We start from the raw sequence: 15,910 nt of genomic DNA, 5'->3' as shown, positions 1-15,910 counted from the left end.
CTGTCGATAATTTCAGTATTTTTTGTCGTGTTGCCTGCTGCACTAGGAAGCTTAACTCTTTATTTTAATTGATTAAGAAAATAATCTAATCAGTTAAGAAAATAATCTAATCGATTAAAACTAACAGTAAAGTGTTTTTTGATATATATATATATATATATATATATATATATATATATATATATGTGTGTGTGTGTGTGTGTGTGTGTGTGTGTGTGTGTGGTTAATTCCTTTTGTAGGCACGAAAAACATTCTTAGAGCTATCAATTGTGGAAGAAGAACATTCTTTGAGAGATCTTAGAGCATTCTTGGAGAAGCAAACATCAATTGAGGAAATTCATAGGTTCAAGCCTTCAAAGAGTGAGAGAAAAGATCAAGGAAGGGTCTGAATTATGAGTTCTTCATAATATTTAGGTTTTGTTTTTCTGTAATTCTTTGTGAATTGTAATTACCTTTCTGTGTAGGCAAGGTTCCTAGAGTGAGTGTGTAACCTCATCCTTAAGATTTTTTTTTTGTTTTGATTGAGAGATTTAGAGTACATTGGTGAATCTTGTATTATGTGATCTTGATACTTGTTATTAGTAAATTTCCTCCCAACTTAGATTGTTGGAAGAAAATTAGATGTATACTCTTGAAAATTTGAACCAGTATAAATTTTTGTGTTCGATTTGTTTCATTATTCTTGCTAATTTGTTAAATTTTTAAAAAGTTAACAAATTTATTAAAAAAATGTTTATAGACCAATTTTTTTTAAAAAAAGATAAAAATAGTTTTAAATCAATTCATCATATTTTTAATTGAGATACATTAATATTACAATTTTGTGTAATCACTCGTATTAGATCAGAAACCTGTATAATTCGTGACTCTACGAAAATGTCTTCTTAACCAAAATATATAATACCATAACCAATGTGAATAAACTGCACATAAAAAAATATTTTTCATAATTAATATCTCTAATCATCATAATAAAGAATAGATTTAAAAATTACTCAATTCCACATAACCTTACCTTGTATTGTTTACAAATATGTACATATAATATAATATTCATTCTCAATTTTTTTTTGCTAATATTTATGAAAAGTATTTCACTCCAAACAACAGCATAAGTGTGGTACCTCAATTTTTGTTTAAGTGTACCCAATTAGTATATGTGATACAACTGAGCAGCCATTCAGGTGTAAAAATGCACATGTGTGTGCTTCCTTTTTATATAACATAATTAATGTATGTGTGGGGTCCATGCTTTTGTCATTAATATATTTGGAATGACATTTACCAAGGTCAATGTATTTATGCATGGATTCAAGGTACTTTTTGCATGGAATATAGTAATCCTAAATTCCTTTTGGTTCAATTGTAGAATTATTTTTTACCTCTTCATGATGATTTTGTATGTGATTTTGTTTGAATTTGGAATGCATGAAGTAGGCCTATATCCAAGGAATTTAAAGTAGATTTTATTGTATGCCATCATTTAGATTCAATGGCATAATATTCAAGTGGAGTTATCTCTGCATATATTTTACATATATTTGACGGGGAATGAAATTTATTTAGATGGTATTGAAGAACTATTAGTTATAATATGAAATTAATTATCATAATTTATAAAAGCATTCAAAAAGTAAATTTTAAATATAACGCTTTCTTTTTTAAATATTTTAGACTTTTTAAATTATTAATGCCCCCAATGTAATGTAAAGTGGTAATATTTTGTTTAAAACGTGGTATTTTCTTTAATGAGTTAGAATAATTTAGAAGGGCCCAATTTACAAATTCCAAAATGAAATTTGTCTTCATTTGAATATTTGGTAGCATGTTTGAAAAATGATTATGGTCATGAGTAATATGAAATACTTGTATTAGTAGACATATGTTAAGCTTTGTATGTCTTTAATAGTGTATTGAATAATTTAAAATTATTAACTTCTAATATGAAGATTAAAAAACAAATTTAGTTCTCAATATTAAATCTATACTATAACTAAACCACCTACTTTTTTTAATCATTTAATTTTATTATTTTTCTTTTTAAAAATTATGTAAAATGATTTATTTTTCTGCATTATTTATACTTAATATTTGAATTTAAATATTTTGTGTCAGATTTTGGTAATCACTATCAATTAATTTAATTTTATTGTAATTATTCATTTATTTTAATTATTTTTTTAATTATTTTAGTTCTATATTTTTACTATGGAAATACATATTTAACTTAAATTATTATATTGAAAGTAATAAAAAAAGAACAATAACTTTAATTCAATTTCTTTTATAATTTTTGTATATTATAATGCACAAATATTAACCCTCTTCCTCTGTATATAGTAAATATAATTAAAATTATATTTAATTTAATCCATAAATACAATATTTTTTTTATTAAAACTTATTGTATAATTAAAATTAGGTGTTTTTTAGTAAAGTTATACATGAAATAAAACATGTGCATAAATAATATATATATATATATTAGTTAAACAAATATATACCAAAATTATTTTTATAAAATAATTTAAATCTATCATGAATATTTTAAGGAATAATTTTTTATAAATGTTAAAATAACTTTCGTGCAGTTAATAATACTATAATTACTTAAAATTCAGTTTTTCTTTGATTTAGAAACAGGTTTATTTCTGTTATTAAATTTTAAAGAATATTATCTTTTTGTAAATATTTTGACAAATGGATTTTTCTATAAAAAATTTCCAAAAATTAGTTTTGAAAATATAAACTTCATAAGTCACACTGTCTTGAGTTACCTGTCAAATAAATTCTTTCCTTCAGTCAATTCTCCTTGGTATAGGGCGCCAAATTTACTATTCCTAAAGCCATTCTCTATCATAGTTTTTCTTTTTCCACACATGAACTCATCATTACCATAAATATCTTCTTTTGATGGTTTCTTCATGCAGGTTATCCCTTCACCACTCAGAGTAAAAAAGGAACGATTTTGGTTTGCAGAAAGGAAAATTTTTCCTTTTTGCATTGTCTTTTCTGAGTGAAATGAATCCAGGGGCTCCCATTGCTTGCAGGACGCGGTACAAGAGGAGAAAGTTATTTGAGAATGCGTTAATAATGAGTCGGAAGAAGAAGACACGGGAAAGTGAAGCTGTTTTCTCGAAGGGTGAAGATACACGTGTGAAAATTGAACCTGTATCAGTCCCTACGTCATCATCTTCTGCAGCTGTTTCAATGAATAGTGAAAGAGTATCTGAAAGTGATTCTCAGGGTTTGGGAGGACATGAGAATGACCCAATTGAAATCAGTGATGATGACGACGACAGTGAGTTTGAAGAGAGGATGAGGGATTCTGAGAGCAATATATTTTGTGATGAAATAGAAGAGAAGAGTGACAAAGATGAAAGGTGTTTTATGTGGGATGATAAAGTTGAGAACTTTGACGATGATAACTGTGGTTGTGTATCTGACAACCCGGTTGTATTGTCGGTTGATGATGATGACGACGAAGATGATCATGAATATGATTTGCTTTGGTCTTCAACTGATAATGAGGATCATGAGACTAGCGATGAAGATTTTCAGGTTGCGGATCATGATGGGTTTAAGACTGAAGGCTCGATCTGGGACGAGAGTGATGACGATGATGATCGGGGTGGTGATGATGTGAGGGGAGGTCATAGGAAGATAGTGAAGGGTATGGTGAGAAAGATGGAGAGTGATGCCGAAAACAGTGGGATTCGTAAAAGGGAAGGTAATGAACAGGTAGACGAGGAGGAGCTATGGATTATGGCTGATTGTACTAGTGAGATCTCTAGTAAATCTGAGATTTATAAGAAGGAAGGACAACATGCTGCACATAAACATGAAGCAAAGAGAGTGCAAAGTGTCATTGCTGATTCTGAATTATTTGGGGTTCACGGGGAAAATTCAGATTGTTTGATGTCTTCTGAAGCACAGGAGCATATGAAGAAAAGTGATAAAGATTATCAAAGTGTGACATCGCAGAAACAGACAGGAGATTCAACTGTTGTCGAGAATAGTGCGAGAAATAAAAATATCAATGTTGACTCGGTGGATATTGATGATATTAAAAGAAAAGAGAATCAACAAAACAAAGGAACAGGTCTGAGAAGTGTTTCTTTTCGTCCCAAAAACCGAGAGAAGATAGGAGATTCGGCTAAAATTGCAATAGAAAAGGACAAGGAAGGGGAACTTAAATATTGGTTTAATAGTAATAACCATAAGAAGGTCGGGGCAGTGGATGATGAAACAGGTGACAATGAGTTGTATGATGTACCAAGGATGCCATCCACATTGAAAAACAAATGTTATAAAATTTTTACTGAATGTTTTATGGGCAAGAATGATTCTGTTAAGGATGATTCAGATAAGTTGGATGAAAAGGATAATGTTTTACTTTCTCGGGAGCCAATCCCTTCGGATTCTTGCTTTGTGAACGCAGAAAAACCTGTTGAAAATTCAGAGCAAGAGGAGTTAGATATGTTGTGGGCTGAAATGGATATGTTGCTTCGAGCTGAAGAAATTGGAACCCAGGTAAATCTCTTTTCCTAGCTGAAATATTAAAGAAAAGTATATAAATGATGTTAAGAACCTAAATTTTAAGTTAGTATTTTTATATACATTTGTGGTGCTTTAGAAAAATGCTAGTGGTGAGGTGATAGCATGTGATTTTGAATATTTGAGTTCGGTCTTGAATTCTTCATGAATTCATATATGTTGGAACAAACTGTTATTTATGAGAGGAGAAGTGTGTTTGGATTGTTTATTTCTCACACTTCAATGCAAGTTGAACAAAATTTCACTCTCACATAGCTTTCACGATCAATAATGCGAAGCAAACACACCCAAAGTTAGTTACAAACTTTGTATGTTTTAATTTCAGGTTAATAATATGTCAAAGGAAGCAACAGAAAACGAAGAAGGTCCAGCCTCGAAATGCAAGCATGACACTATTTTTGATGAGCAGATTGGGATATATTGTAGATGGTGTGGTTGGATCGAAACTGAAATCAAATATATCACGCCACCATTTGTAAGTACGGTTTGGATGTGATGATTATTATAGAAAATTAATTTCATTACATTTTGGATGTTAAGTAGACTTTGTTATTGCCGAATATGAACATAGGCAAAAAGGCTGACATGTGTCATTATCCGTTGAACTATGATGCAGCACTATCTTAAGTATTTATGAGCTTTTTCTTATTTGAAAAAGAGAAAACAGGGATTGAGTGCTGCTGAGGAAACCATAGGGCTTAAACAAGTTTTTGGTACTTTGTTTTTGCTCTGATGTGATGTGATGCTGTATGAAATGTGTAGGTTGATAAAAATTAGTGATGTACGTGTCATTTTTTGGGTTGTGTTTAATACAGGTGGATTCTGAAAGATATGGTGGTAGAATGGTGTCATCCAGTGAAGGGAAAACCTCAGTATTGGAAGGGGGTCTGTTTGATGAGTCTGGTGATGACTCGGAGGCAATTTGGTCTCAGAATGAAGGCACTGTTTGGGACCTTATTCCTGACATTAAACAAAGTTTGTATCCTCATCAACAAGAAGGGTTTGAGTTTATTTGGAAAAACTTGGAAGGAAGTATTGACCTTGCAAAATTGAAGAAGGTTCATCCTTGCAATGAAGGAGGCTGCATTATTTCTCATGCTCCTGGAACAGGAAAGACTAAGTTGACCATGGTGTTTCTTCAGTCATATTTGCAATTGTTTCCAAAGTGTCTACCTATTATCATTGCTCCTTCCAGCATATTGCTTACCTGGGAAGACGAGCTAAGAAAGTGGAAACTAGGAATTCCATTCCATAACTTGAACAGTGCTGAATTATCAGGGAAAGAAGAACTCATCAATGAAGTTGATTGGTCTGGCAACCAGAGGCAGAATAAGGATGCCATTCGGATGGTGAAATTGTGTTCATGGTACAAAGAGAAGAGCATTCTACTAATCAGCTACAATTTGTATGAGAAGCTGGCAGGGGCAACATCTGTAGGTGGTGGGGGGGGAAAAGATAAGAATAATAAAAAGTTGGGGAAAAAGAAACGTGCAAAGACAAGGGAGTACATTGAAAGTGGAATGGGAAAGGTTCTGCGTGACTATCCCGGTTTGCTAGTACTTGACGAAGGGCACACTCCTCGGAACCATAATAGTTATATTTGGAAGGTTCTTTCTGAAAGTAGAACTCAGAAGCGAGTTCTTCTCTCAGGGACTCCTTTTCAGAACAACTTTTTGGAACTTTACAATATTTTGTGCTTAATGAAACCATCCTTTCCTGAGAACATCCCACAAGAACTCAAAAAGTTTTGCCAAAGTAGACTAACGCAAGGAAGGAAAGCTTCGAAAGAAATGAGTTGGGAACCTGTTTCTTCTGGAGATCCAGCCGACGTAAAAATAAACCAGCTGAAAGTGTTGATGAACCCCTTTGTTCATGTTCACAAAGGTAGCATTCTTGAGAAGAACCTTCCTGGGTTGAGAGAATGTGTGCTGGTTCTGAAGCCAGACATTTTGCAGCAAGAAACTCTAGAGAGCATTGAATGCTCTCAAAACGTACTAAACTTTGAACACAAATTGGCCTTGGTCTCAGTCCATCCATCCCTTTTCCTCAGCTGCTCCTTGTCAAAAAAAGAAGAATCTATTATTGACAAGGATAGGTTGGAAAAAATTCGACTGAACCCTTATGCAGGGGTGAAAACCAAGTTCTTGATCGAGTTTATAAGACTATGTGATGCATTAAATGAGAAAGTCCTTGTTTTCAGCCAATTCATTGATACTTTAAACTTAATCAAGGACCAGCTGGCGTCAGCCTTGAATTGGACTGTGGGGATGGAAGTGTTATATATGTATGGAAGGCTTGAGCAAAAGCAGAAACAGACCCTCATTTATAGTTTCAATGATGCAAATAGCCGAGCAAAGGTGTTACTTGCTTCTATAAAAGCATCTTCTGAAGGCATTAACTTAATCGGAGCTTCAAGGGTCGTGCTTCTTGATGTTGTTTGGAATCCATCAGTGGAAAGGCAAGCTATTTGCCGAGCATATAGACTTGGACAAAAGAAAGTTGTTTTTACTTATCATCTTCTTGCCCAGGGCACCCCTGAATGTACCAAATATCGCAAACAAGCAGAAAAGAACCGGTTATCTGAACTGGTTTTCTCAAATAAAAATTCTGAAAGCGATAAGCTCAAGAGGAGTGGAGTAATGGTTGAGGATAGAGTTCTTGACGTCATGGTTCAGCATGAAAAACTCAAGGATATGATTGGTGAATGTCTAATTCAACCTAGGAAGAGAGATTTGGAGATCTTGAGCCCTTAATCCTTTGATTATTGGAATTTCGTCAAGTTAGATACGATTGACTCATGTTTTTGGTTTGGTTAAATACCAATGTTCATTATTGGCTCCATTATCCAGAATCTTTTAGTGTGATGTTTGAATTTTTAACTTGTGCACTCTAGCTTTCTCCTTCTTCTCTTCCTCTTTCGAAATCATCTTTAGATTTTCATTGATTCCACAACAATCAAGAGATTCAATATTTTGAGGTTTCAAATGAGGTATCTCAAGATTGTCAATGAAGTGATTGGTATAAGCAACAATGAAGAGATTAAATATTTTTGAATTTCCACACTATTTCTCACCATGAAATTCCACTTTCTTGGTTATTTTTTCATCACTCAACTGCTTGATTAAAAAATTAATAAAAATTACAAAAGCAAATTCAAAATAAGTTATCCATTATAAGTTATTATATTAAATTTTATTAATTATTTATTATAGTATGGATTTAGGGCTGTACCACCTTTAGTTGAAAATGTAATTTATTCTTTAATAATAATAATAATAATAATAATATATAATTATGTTGTAATTCATTATTAAAATGTTATATTTATAATATGGTTATAGTAGAAAATTAATTTTAGAAATGTTTCAATTTATGTAGAAAATTATGTTTTGAAATTAAATTTTGAATATAGGTTAAGTTTTGTGGCGTAATACATTGGAAGTTGCTATTTTTAAACAATATTATTATCCACTTAAATAATTCAACTCTCTATTAAAGATAACTATGACCTTAAAAACCTAATACAATTTAAAAAAAAAGGAAAATTTTAAAAGATTTAAAGTTAATTAGTTTCTTACAATAAAAAATAATTACTATAGTAGGATATTGATTTTAAAATTGATAGTAATAACATATTATTTACTATTATTATTATTATTAATTATTATTATTATCATTAATTTTTAAAATATTTTATTTATAATATATTTTATTAATGTTAAAACACTACAAAAATAATTAATTTTAGAAGGGGTTATTTTTCGGGGTTTTATAAACCTCAAATAATTTCGGCGGTTTAATGTTGAAACCGCAGTTAACATTTTTTAAAAAAATAAAAAAACTATTTCCGGCGCCGGTACTCCTTAAATAATCCCAAAATATTTTCCCGCGCTTTCATTCCTTCTACGTCTAATTTTTCTGAATATTTTTCCTCCAAACCCTAGTCCCTCCCCGCTGCCTCATTTCTCCCAAACCCCTTGTCTGCACCATAATCTTCATTTCGCTACACCACAAGCTTCATTGTTCATGGATTTTCAACTGCTTCGTGTTGGTCTCCCTCTACTTGGGTGCGAGGTGTCCGTCTTGAACTTCAACGTCAGCTTCGAATTCTCTCTGTTTGATCTGTGGATTTTCTCCGTTAAACCTTTCATCTCTCACCAAGGTATGATCGTTTGTTTTTTCTGTATAAATTTATTAGTTTAAGAAAAGATAATAAACACTTCTAAATCATAATTTTGGTGTGTTTGTTGGTTGATTGAAAAAAGTGTTAGATTAATTGAATGTTAGGGAAAGTGGAAGAAGACATGGTGGATGAGGTGGATGGGTAATGTTATGTAATGGAATTGATGAGTGCTAGTTGGATAGGGTTCTGAAATTACTTGGTAAATTGTTACCTATATGAGTATGTGGTCTGACAAATATACATGAATGTTTACAATAAGATCAAGTATTTGACACAGCTTTGAGATTGATGAAAGAACTTTTGATTTTGTCTGTGATAGAGATTGAAGAATGGAATAAATAATAGGAAATGGAAGAGATAAGCGGTGTGAGATAAGACGTCGAATTTTTTAACCTGTACCATTTTTTTGGGTCCTTTTTACCAAATTAATAGTAATTTTCTACAAGGATCACAATTATACGCACTGTGGCTGCATTTTGTTCTGAAGAAAAGGTCCTTGACCTTTATGCTAATGAGCTTCTTGATCCCTCTAAACACTCTTTTAAACAAGGCCAAATTGCTGGCATATTCTATGGCGTTTCCCAGTTCTTTATTTTATAATCTTATGGTCTTGCCTTGTGGTAGATGTTTTAACTTTATTATGTCTTAAGTAGGCTACTTGTAGGATTAATGTCTTACCAAATGCTGGTTACATTTGTGCTCAGAGTGTAAACTTTTTGCAGGTATGGATCTACTTTGATGGAAAAGGAGCCTTCAAGCTTTAAATCAATTATGAAGTCATTTATGGTTTTGATAGTAACAGCTCTGGCTATGGGGGAGACTTTGGCCCTTGCTCCAGACCTTTTGAAAGGGAACCAAATGGTTGCATCAGTTTTCGAAGTGATGGATAGAAAGTCAGGAATAACAGGACATGTTGGAGAAGAATTGAAAACAGTGGAGGGAACAATTGAGCTCAAAAGAATCAATTTCAGCTACCCTTTAAGGCCAGATGTGATTATTTTCAAGGATTTCAACCTAAGAGTTCCTGCAGGCAAGAGTGTTGCTCTAGTGGGGCAAAGTGGTTCTGGTAAAAGCTTTGTGATTTCCCTTATCCTCAGATTTTGTGATCCACTATCCGGAAGGGTGTTAGTTGATGGTAAGTTTTTCGTAGAACTTTATCCAATTAAATGCTAAGGATTTGTCATTGACCCATTTGCATGCATACGCTATTTGCCTGTAACATTCTTTTAACAAGAATAAATTAAACTTTTACAAGCAAAGACATCACAAAACTTAATCTGAAATCTCTTAGGAGCACATTGGTCTTGTGCAACAAGAGCCAGCTCTTTTTGCCACATCAATTTATGAAAACATACTCTATGGAAAAGAAGGTGCCTCTGATTCAGAAGTGATTAAAGCAGCTAAGCTTGCCAATGCTAATAACTTCATCAGTGGTCTTCCTGAGGGCTACTCCACCAAAGTAGTTTTTCCCCCACATTTATAGAGAATGATGTGGATTGGGAAGCTGATGTCGGATCCAAATAATTTCATACAATATATGTGTATGTAATTGCCATAAAATGTAAAATAGCTTCATGTATTTAGTTCTTCATTCTGATTTATTATCACCTCTGGTGCATGCTTATAACATAAAACAAAGAAAAGATTGCACATTTGTTTCTGAGAGTGTTTTTGGGACTTATTCACATACAACAATGATTGATTGGCTTGGAGTTGCTGGATGGGGTGTTGGGGGTATTGAAGCAGAGGTAGCAATGCTTGGCCAAGTATATTTACTTCCAAATTTTTTAATGGTTTAAGTGTCCTTGGTATATAATGTGAAGAGGAAAAATGCAGCTTGAGTTGGTTGATAACTAGGGAGTGATCTTTGCAGGAGATATTTCCTTGGGGAATGGCTCAACGTGGTCTCCAACTTGGAGGACTCAATGCTATTGCTGCATTTACCCAACAAACATGGGTTAAAGTAAGAAAATAGTTTCTATAGGTCATGAAACATCATCATATCAATTTAATATCCCATCTCTAAATAGTCTGATACAATAATTAACCCATAGAAAATTTATACTTATATATATATATATATATATATATATATATATATATATATATATATATATATATATATATATATATATATATATATGTTGTTTCAATTTTACATGCAGGTCTTTCCAACTAGTATTTATGGACTTGGAGGTCAGGTACTGCAAACTTAGAATTGTTTGCTTACCCTGCCAAAGTATTATAATTTTGTTATTACTCACTTGTGTTCGGGCAGTATATAAAAACATGATTTTAAACTTCTTTTATTCTATAAAATTAATTTTTAGTACAATTAAATTTGAAGTTAAGTGAATTATATTCAATGTTTTGTTGTCAAAGTAAGTCTATAGAAAAATAATATTTATGTTACAAATGCGTTTGTTTTTCACTTTCAAGAATAAATTTGATCTAGTTTTCTTGGATCAATCCTCGGCATTTATCGGTGATGTTATGTTTCTTAATTCAAAATGCATGTATTATTGCCTTTTTACTGATAGAAAGAAGAGTTCAACTATATGTTATTATATTATGTTATAACATATAATAAAGTGTGTTTTTATTAAATATATTACTGACTAACTATTATGTTATATTGTAGGTATTTTGACCAAGCGAACATGCCAAATAATAAAAATAACGAAGAAGAACAAAATTCGACATTGTTTCTTTTTTAGTAATATAATAAACATCTTAGTCATATTTTTAGTATGTTAATTTAGTATTAAATATCTTTCTTTTTAATATATGAACAATTAGTTGTATGAACATATTAATATGTTGAACAATGTAATTTATTTTATATATAATATTCAGTCTTAGTTTATATTATTCATGTTTGGTTAATAAAAATAATTTTATTATAATCTCATTTTACAATTAAAACTAAAAAAAAAGTGTACACATTTCTAGCGGTTCCAGCAAAAACCCCCGCTAATTCCGGCGGTTTTTCTAAAACCCCCGCAAATTCCGGCGGTTTTCCTAAAACCCTGCTAATTCTGACGGTTTTTCTAAAACCCCCGCTATTTCCGGCGGTTTTCCAAAACCTCCGCTATTTCCGGCGGTTTTCCAAAACCCCCGCTATTTCCGGCGGTTTTCACAAAACCCCCGGTAATTACTTAGCGACGCAGCTTTTCCCAACGGTTTTTTTAACCGCGGGTAACGTATTTTTCGGGGGTTAAAACCGCCGGAAATGAAAAAAATAACCCCGGTAAAAATCTAAATTTTTTTAGTGAAACCATTTTAGTTTATGTATAAAAATATATTTATAATTAAAAAATTAGGAGGAGTGCTTATCAAGTTTTGTCATAATATATATTGGAGGTTGTTATATTTTTATTAGAGCTGTCAAAACGGGTCATGTATAAAATTATATTTATAATTAAAAAATTAGTAAGAGTGCTTTTGTCATAATATGTATTGGAGGTTGTTATATTTTTATTAGAGTTGTCAAAACGGGCCACCCAGTCCGACCCGACCCAGCCCACCACGGGTTGGTCACTTAGTGAGTCAACCCAACCCGACTCATTTATTAGCGAGTTAAAAAAATTCGAACCTGGCTCGACCCACCACGGGTTGGTGGATAAACGGGTTGGCTCACTGGCTTACTTAATTACAATTTTTTTAAAATAAAAAGAAATTACAAAATTTTCTATAATACAAATCTAAACAAATTTCACTCCCAAATTTGACTCTCAACATGGGTGTTTAATTAATTTTGAAAATAAAGAACTTAAATAATTTTTTCAAGCAAAAACAAAATAATAAATATCTTTTTATAAAATTAAAATTAAAATTTAATAAAATAAAATTAAGTAAGTGGGTTGGTGGGCCAACCCGACCCACCACGGGTTCAACCCGCATGAGCCGGGTTTAAACGAGCCGGGTTGAAATCTGACCCGGATAAAAAAAATACAATTTTTTATAACCCAACCCGGCTCAAACCCGTGGTGGGCCGGGTTGGCTCGCGTACTGTGACCATTTTGACAGCTCTAATTTTTATCATATATATTATTACGGAGAATAAGTTCATTTTTTATTTTCGGAAACAGTTATGGTTTTGAAAAACATAAAAATGGTAATAAATTAAAAAATTAATTGATTTGTTGAACTAGGAAACGATCATTATAGTAGTATATTGATTTAAAATAATATGAATAGAATATTTTTTGTTTAAAAAATAGTAAGAGTACATTCATTATTAATTTATTTTAATTCATTTGTAAACAATCGCCAAATGTAAAATGTAAAATTTATTTTTAGAAAATTTACTTAGAGTTGTTAAAATGAATTGAAACTTGTAAATTAACTGGCCTACTACGAATTTAAGTCAGATTGAATTAAAAAAAATTATAAATTTTAATAAAAACTAAAAATAGATCTGAACCATTACGAATCTGATTTGTTTGAGCTGAATTCGTGGTAGGTCGAAATATATATATATATATATATATATATATATATATATATATATATATATATCTATACATATACATACGTATACATACGTATACATACGTATACATACGTATACATACGTATACATACGTATACATAGCTATACATACGTATACATAGCTATACATACATATACATACGTATACATACATATACATAGCTATACATACATATACATAGCTATACATACATATACATACGTATACATACATATACATACGTATACATACATATACATAGCTATACATACATATACATACGTATACATACATATACATACGTATACATACATATACATACGTATACATACATATACATACGTATACATACATATACATACGTATACATACATATACATACGTATAATATATATATATATATATATACATATATATATATATATATATATATATATATATAGATTGCTTTTAGAGAATGTTAATATTAATAAAAAGAGATATACTCTCACAAATATTAAGTGATTTAATTGGTAAGAGTTTATTGTTGTGGATTAAAGGTAACATGCTCTAATCTTAAGTGGTATGAGTAATATTTGGTTTGTTTTATGAATGTTTTATACTCGGCTTGTGAATTAACTTCGTGGTAATGGGTTGTGTGTATGTTGTGTGCGGTAGGTTTTGAATTCGAACCTCGCTAAACCAAAAAGTGGTGTTTTTTCTTATTTGCATGCTTTTTTTTATTAAGTAAAACATGAAAAAAGGAAAAACAGTGAAAGAGTCACGAGGTTCCTTTCTTCTCTTCTCCTTACTTCTCTTTATTTTTATTTCTTCTTCTTCCAAAACACAAATCCGAGGAAAAAAGGGAGTTTGGTGTGGTGAGGGAGAGTGAAAACAATTAATGTGAGAGAAACAAAAATGTGAATGAAAGAAAGTTATAGGTAGGGTTGATCGAGTCTTCTAAGAGTTTGGAAAAAAGAAAGTCTAATTAGTGACGAAGGGAGGAAGACATAAGAGAAAGAGAGGACACATAGGTGAAGCATTATCAAGAGAATAAAGGAGCACGTTGATGAGGATTTCAATCGCAGGAAGGTTTCGAACTAGGTAGGGGGAGTCAACCCGTCTATCATACATGTACTTGTTATGTTTGTGATTTTTGCATTTGGGGTGATGTGAAGTTATATTCATGTCATGTTAATGGAATGTGTGTGTTATCTCGCTACTTTCTGTCCATATATTTTTGATATTGGTTGTTCGGGGTTATGTTGCTGATGTTTTATGCATTATATGTATCATGTTCCTATTGGTGGTGCTGTAAACCTTGTTGTGAAGTGTTGATGACATTTTCTGTCAACCCTTTTGGTTTTGGGTTGTCATTATAGGTGCAACCAATAGTAGCCATTGACGCTAAATTCGTAGACCATATGCTATTAATATGTATTTGCGTTGTACACTTTCATTTTGTTTAGAATGAAAGATGGCTCGTAAGTGACTGCTACTCTAAGGGGTCGCATTAGGGTTTTAATTGTCAAAGTACAATATTGTTTTGATGGAGATTGCTTTGAGGATGCTCCATCAACATAAGATTATCTCTATAATGAGTTGATGAAGGTTCTTCAAAGGGATGGACTCCATGTGATCAATAAGAGTAGCGGAAGCAAATATAGATGAAGAGATGAAGATGTTGGTGTTGAGTGGTCTTGGTAGATATCCTTATAGGAGGTGTGGCCAACCATGAAGGAAAAGGTATGAAGAAGTCTGGGGGAAGACATTTCATAAGGTGAGACTTAAGGAATATAAGTCTTGCAATTTTAACAAATTAACTTCACATTCAACTAAAGTACAAAAGAGAAGCTTGTGACATTTAATGGAGGAGCCCAAACATTAATGAGGGGAGCCTTTAACTAACTAGTCTAGCATTTAATGTAAAAGGCTCTTGTGACTAAGTCCTTCAAAAACCCATTTATAACCCATTTAGGCACCATCTCTCTTCTAAGGTGCTATTGGTGCATTCCCCTCTACTTTAAGGGCATTAATCTCTCTAAACAACACTAAACAAAGTTTCTTGGTCAAATACAAGGCCTTATGAAGCTATATCACATATTTACAAAAGTGTTCAGGATAAAAGAAGAAGACTAAAAATGTGATCCTCCACAGGAGTAAAAACCTTGAAGTTTCATCTTCTTCTTCCATCTTCTTGACCATAGCTCTTTGTGAGTGATCTAAAGTCCTCTAAGGCTTAAGAGAAAGTAAGAACAAGCTTGAAAGTCCTTCTTCTTCTTCCAATCTCCTATCCTTAGCATAAGTTGATGCTCTCTCCATGGATCTCCATTTAGTTCTCAAAATGGATTCCATCATACCCTCTCTTGAAAATGATTTGTCCTTAGATTCGAAAGATATTTGAAGAAGCATAACTTTTGTTTAATGATCTTCTCCTGGATAAAAAATATACCTACAACAAATAGCAAATAGTAGTAATGTTAAAAGAATACATGTAAACAAAAGAACAAAGAAAGAAGGCCTTTTGTTTTTGGAAAAGGTTTTATGAAAAAGACTGTTGGCCTTTATTTAAAAACATATACAAAAGAAGAAAGAAATAAGACCTTTTATTTTTGGAAAGATTTTCTTGAGGAATTTTTTTTCTACAAAATCTAAAACTTTTTCTTGAGAAGGTGAATAGAGTTTTCAAAGCTTCTAATGTGTTGATCTTTTAAAA

General features: G+C 31.9%; 1 protein-coding gene and 1 long non-coding RNA gene across 2 annotated transcripts; both read left to right on the top strand.

The window, feature by feature from the left end:
* The first annotated feature begins 2,897 nt into the window (after window positions 1-2,897).
* On the top strand, window positions 2,898-7,436 carry LOC148197674 (SNF2 domain-containing protein CLASSY 3-like). Its single transcript, XM_088091670.1, has 3 exons — window positions 2,898-4,533; window positions 4,883-5,032; window positions 5,373-7,436. The coding sequence occupies exons 1-3, from the start codon at window positions 3,022-3,024 to the stop codon at window positions 7,308-7,310; spliced, it is 3,600 nt and encodes a 1,199-aa protein (XP_087947796.1). The 5' UTR covers window positions 2,898-3,021; the 3' UTR covers window positions 7,311-7,436.
* A 916-nt stretch (window positions 7,437-8,352) lies between these two features.
* LOC124827716 (uncharacterized) lies at window positions 8,353-10,769 on the top strand. The gene is made up of 3 exons (XR_015779997.1): window positions 8,353-8,719; window positions 9,463-9,875; window positions 10,614-10,769. It is a non-coding gene; the product is annotated as an uncharacterized LOC124827716 (long non-coding RNA).
* The last annotated feature ends 5,141 nt before the right edge of the window (window positions 10,770-15,910 follow it).

Source organism: Vigna umbellata, chromosome 5 (assembly GCF_029865625.1).
Source record: "Vigna umbellata cultivar VRB3 chromosome 5, Vumbellata_1.0, whole genome shotgun sequence".
Lineage (NCBI taxonomy): Eukaryota > Viridiplantae > Streptophyta > Magnoliopsida > Fabales > Fabaceae > Vigna > Vigna umbellata.
The sequence above is the reverse complement of the archived record's forward strand: the minus strand, read 5'-3'. Positions and strand labels throughout refer to the sequence as shown.

Coding starts and splice junctions, on each gene's coding strand:
- LOC148197674 (XM_088091670.1), top strand. CDS start 3,022: ATGAATCCAGGGGCTCCCATTGCTTGCAGGACGCGGTACAAGAGGAGA. Junction 4,534..4,882: donor CTGAAGAAATTGGAACCCAG/GTAAATCTCTTT, acceptor TTTTAATTTCAG/GTTAATAATATGTCAAAGGA. Junction 5,033..5,372: donor AATATATCACGCCACCATTT/GTAAGTACGGTT, acceptor TGTTTAATACAG/GTGGATTCTGAAAGATATGG.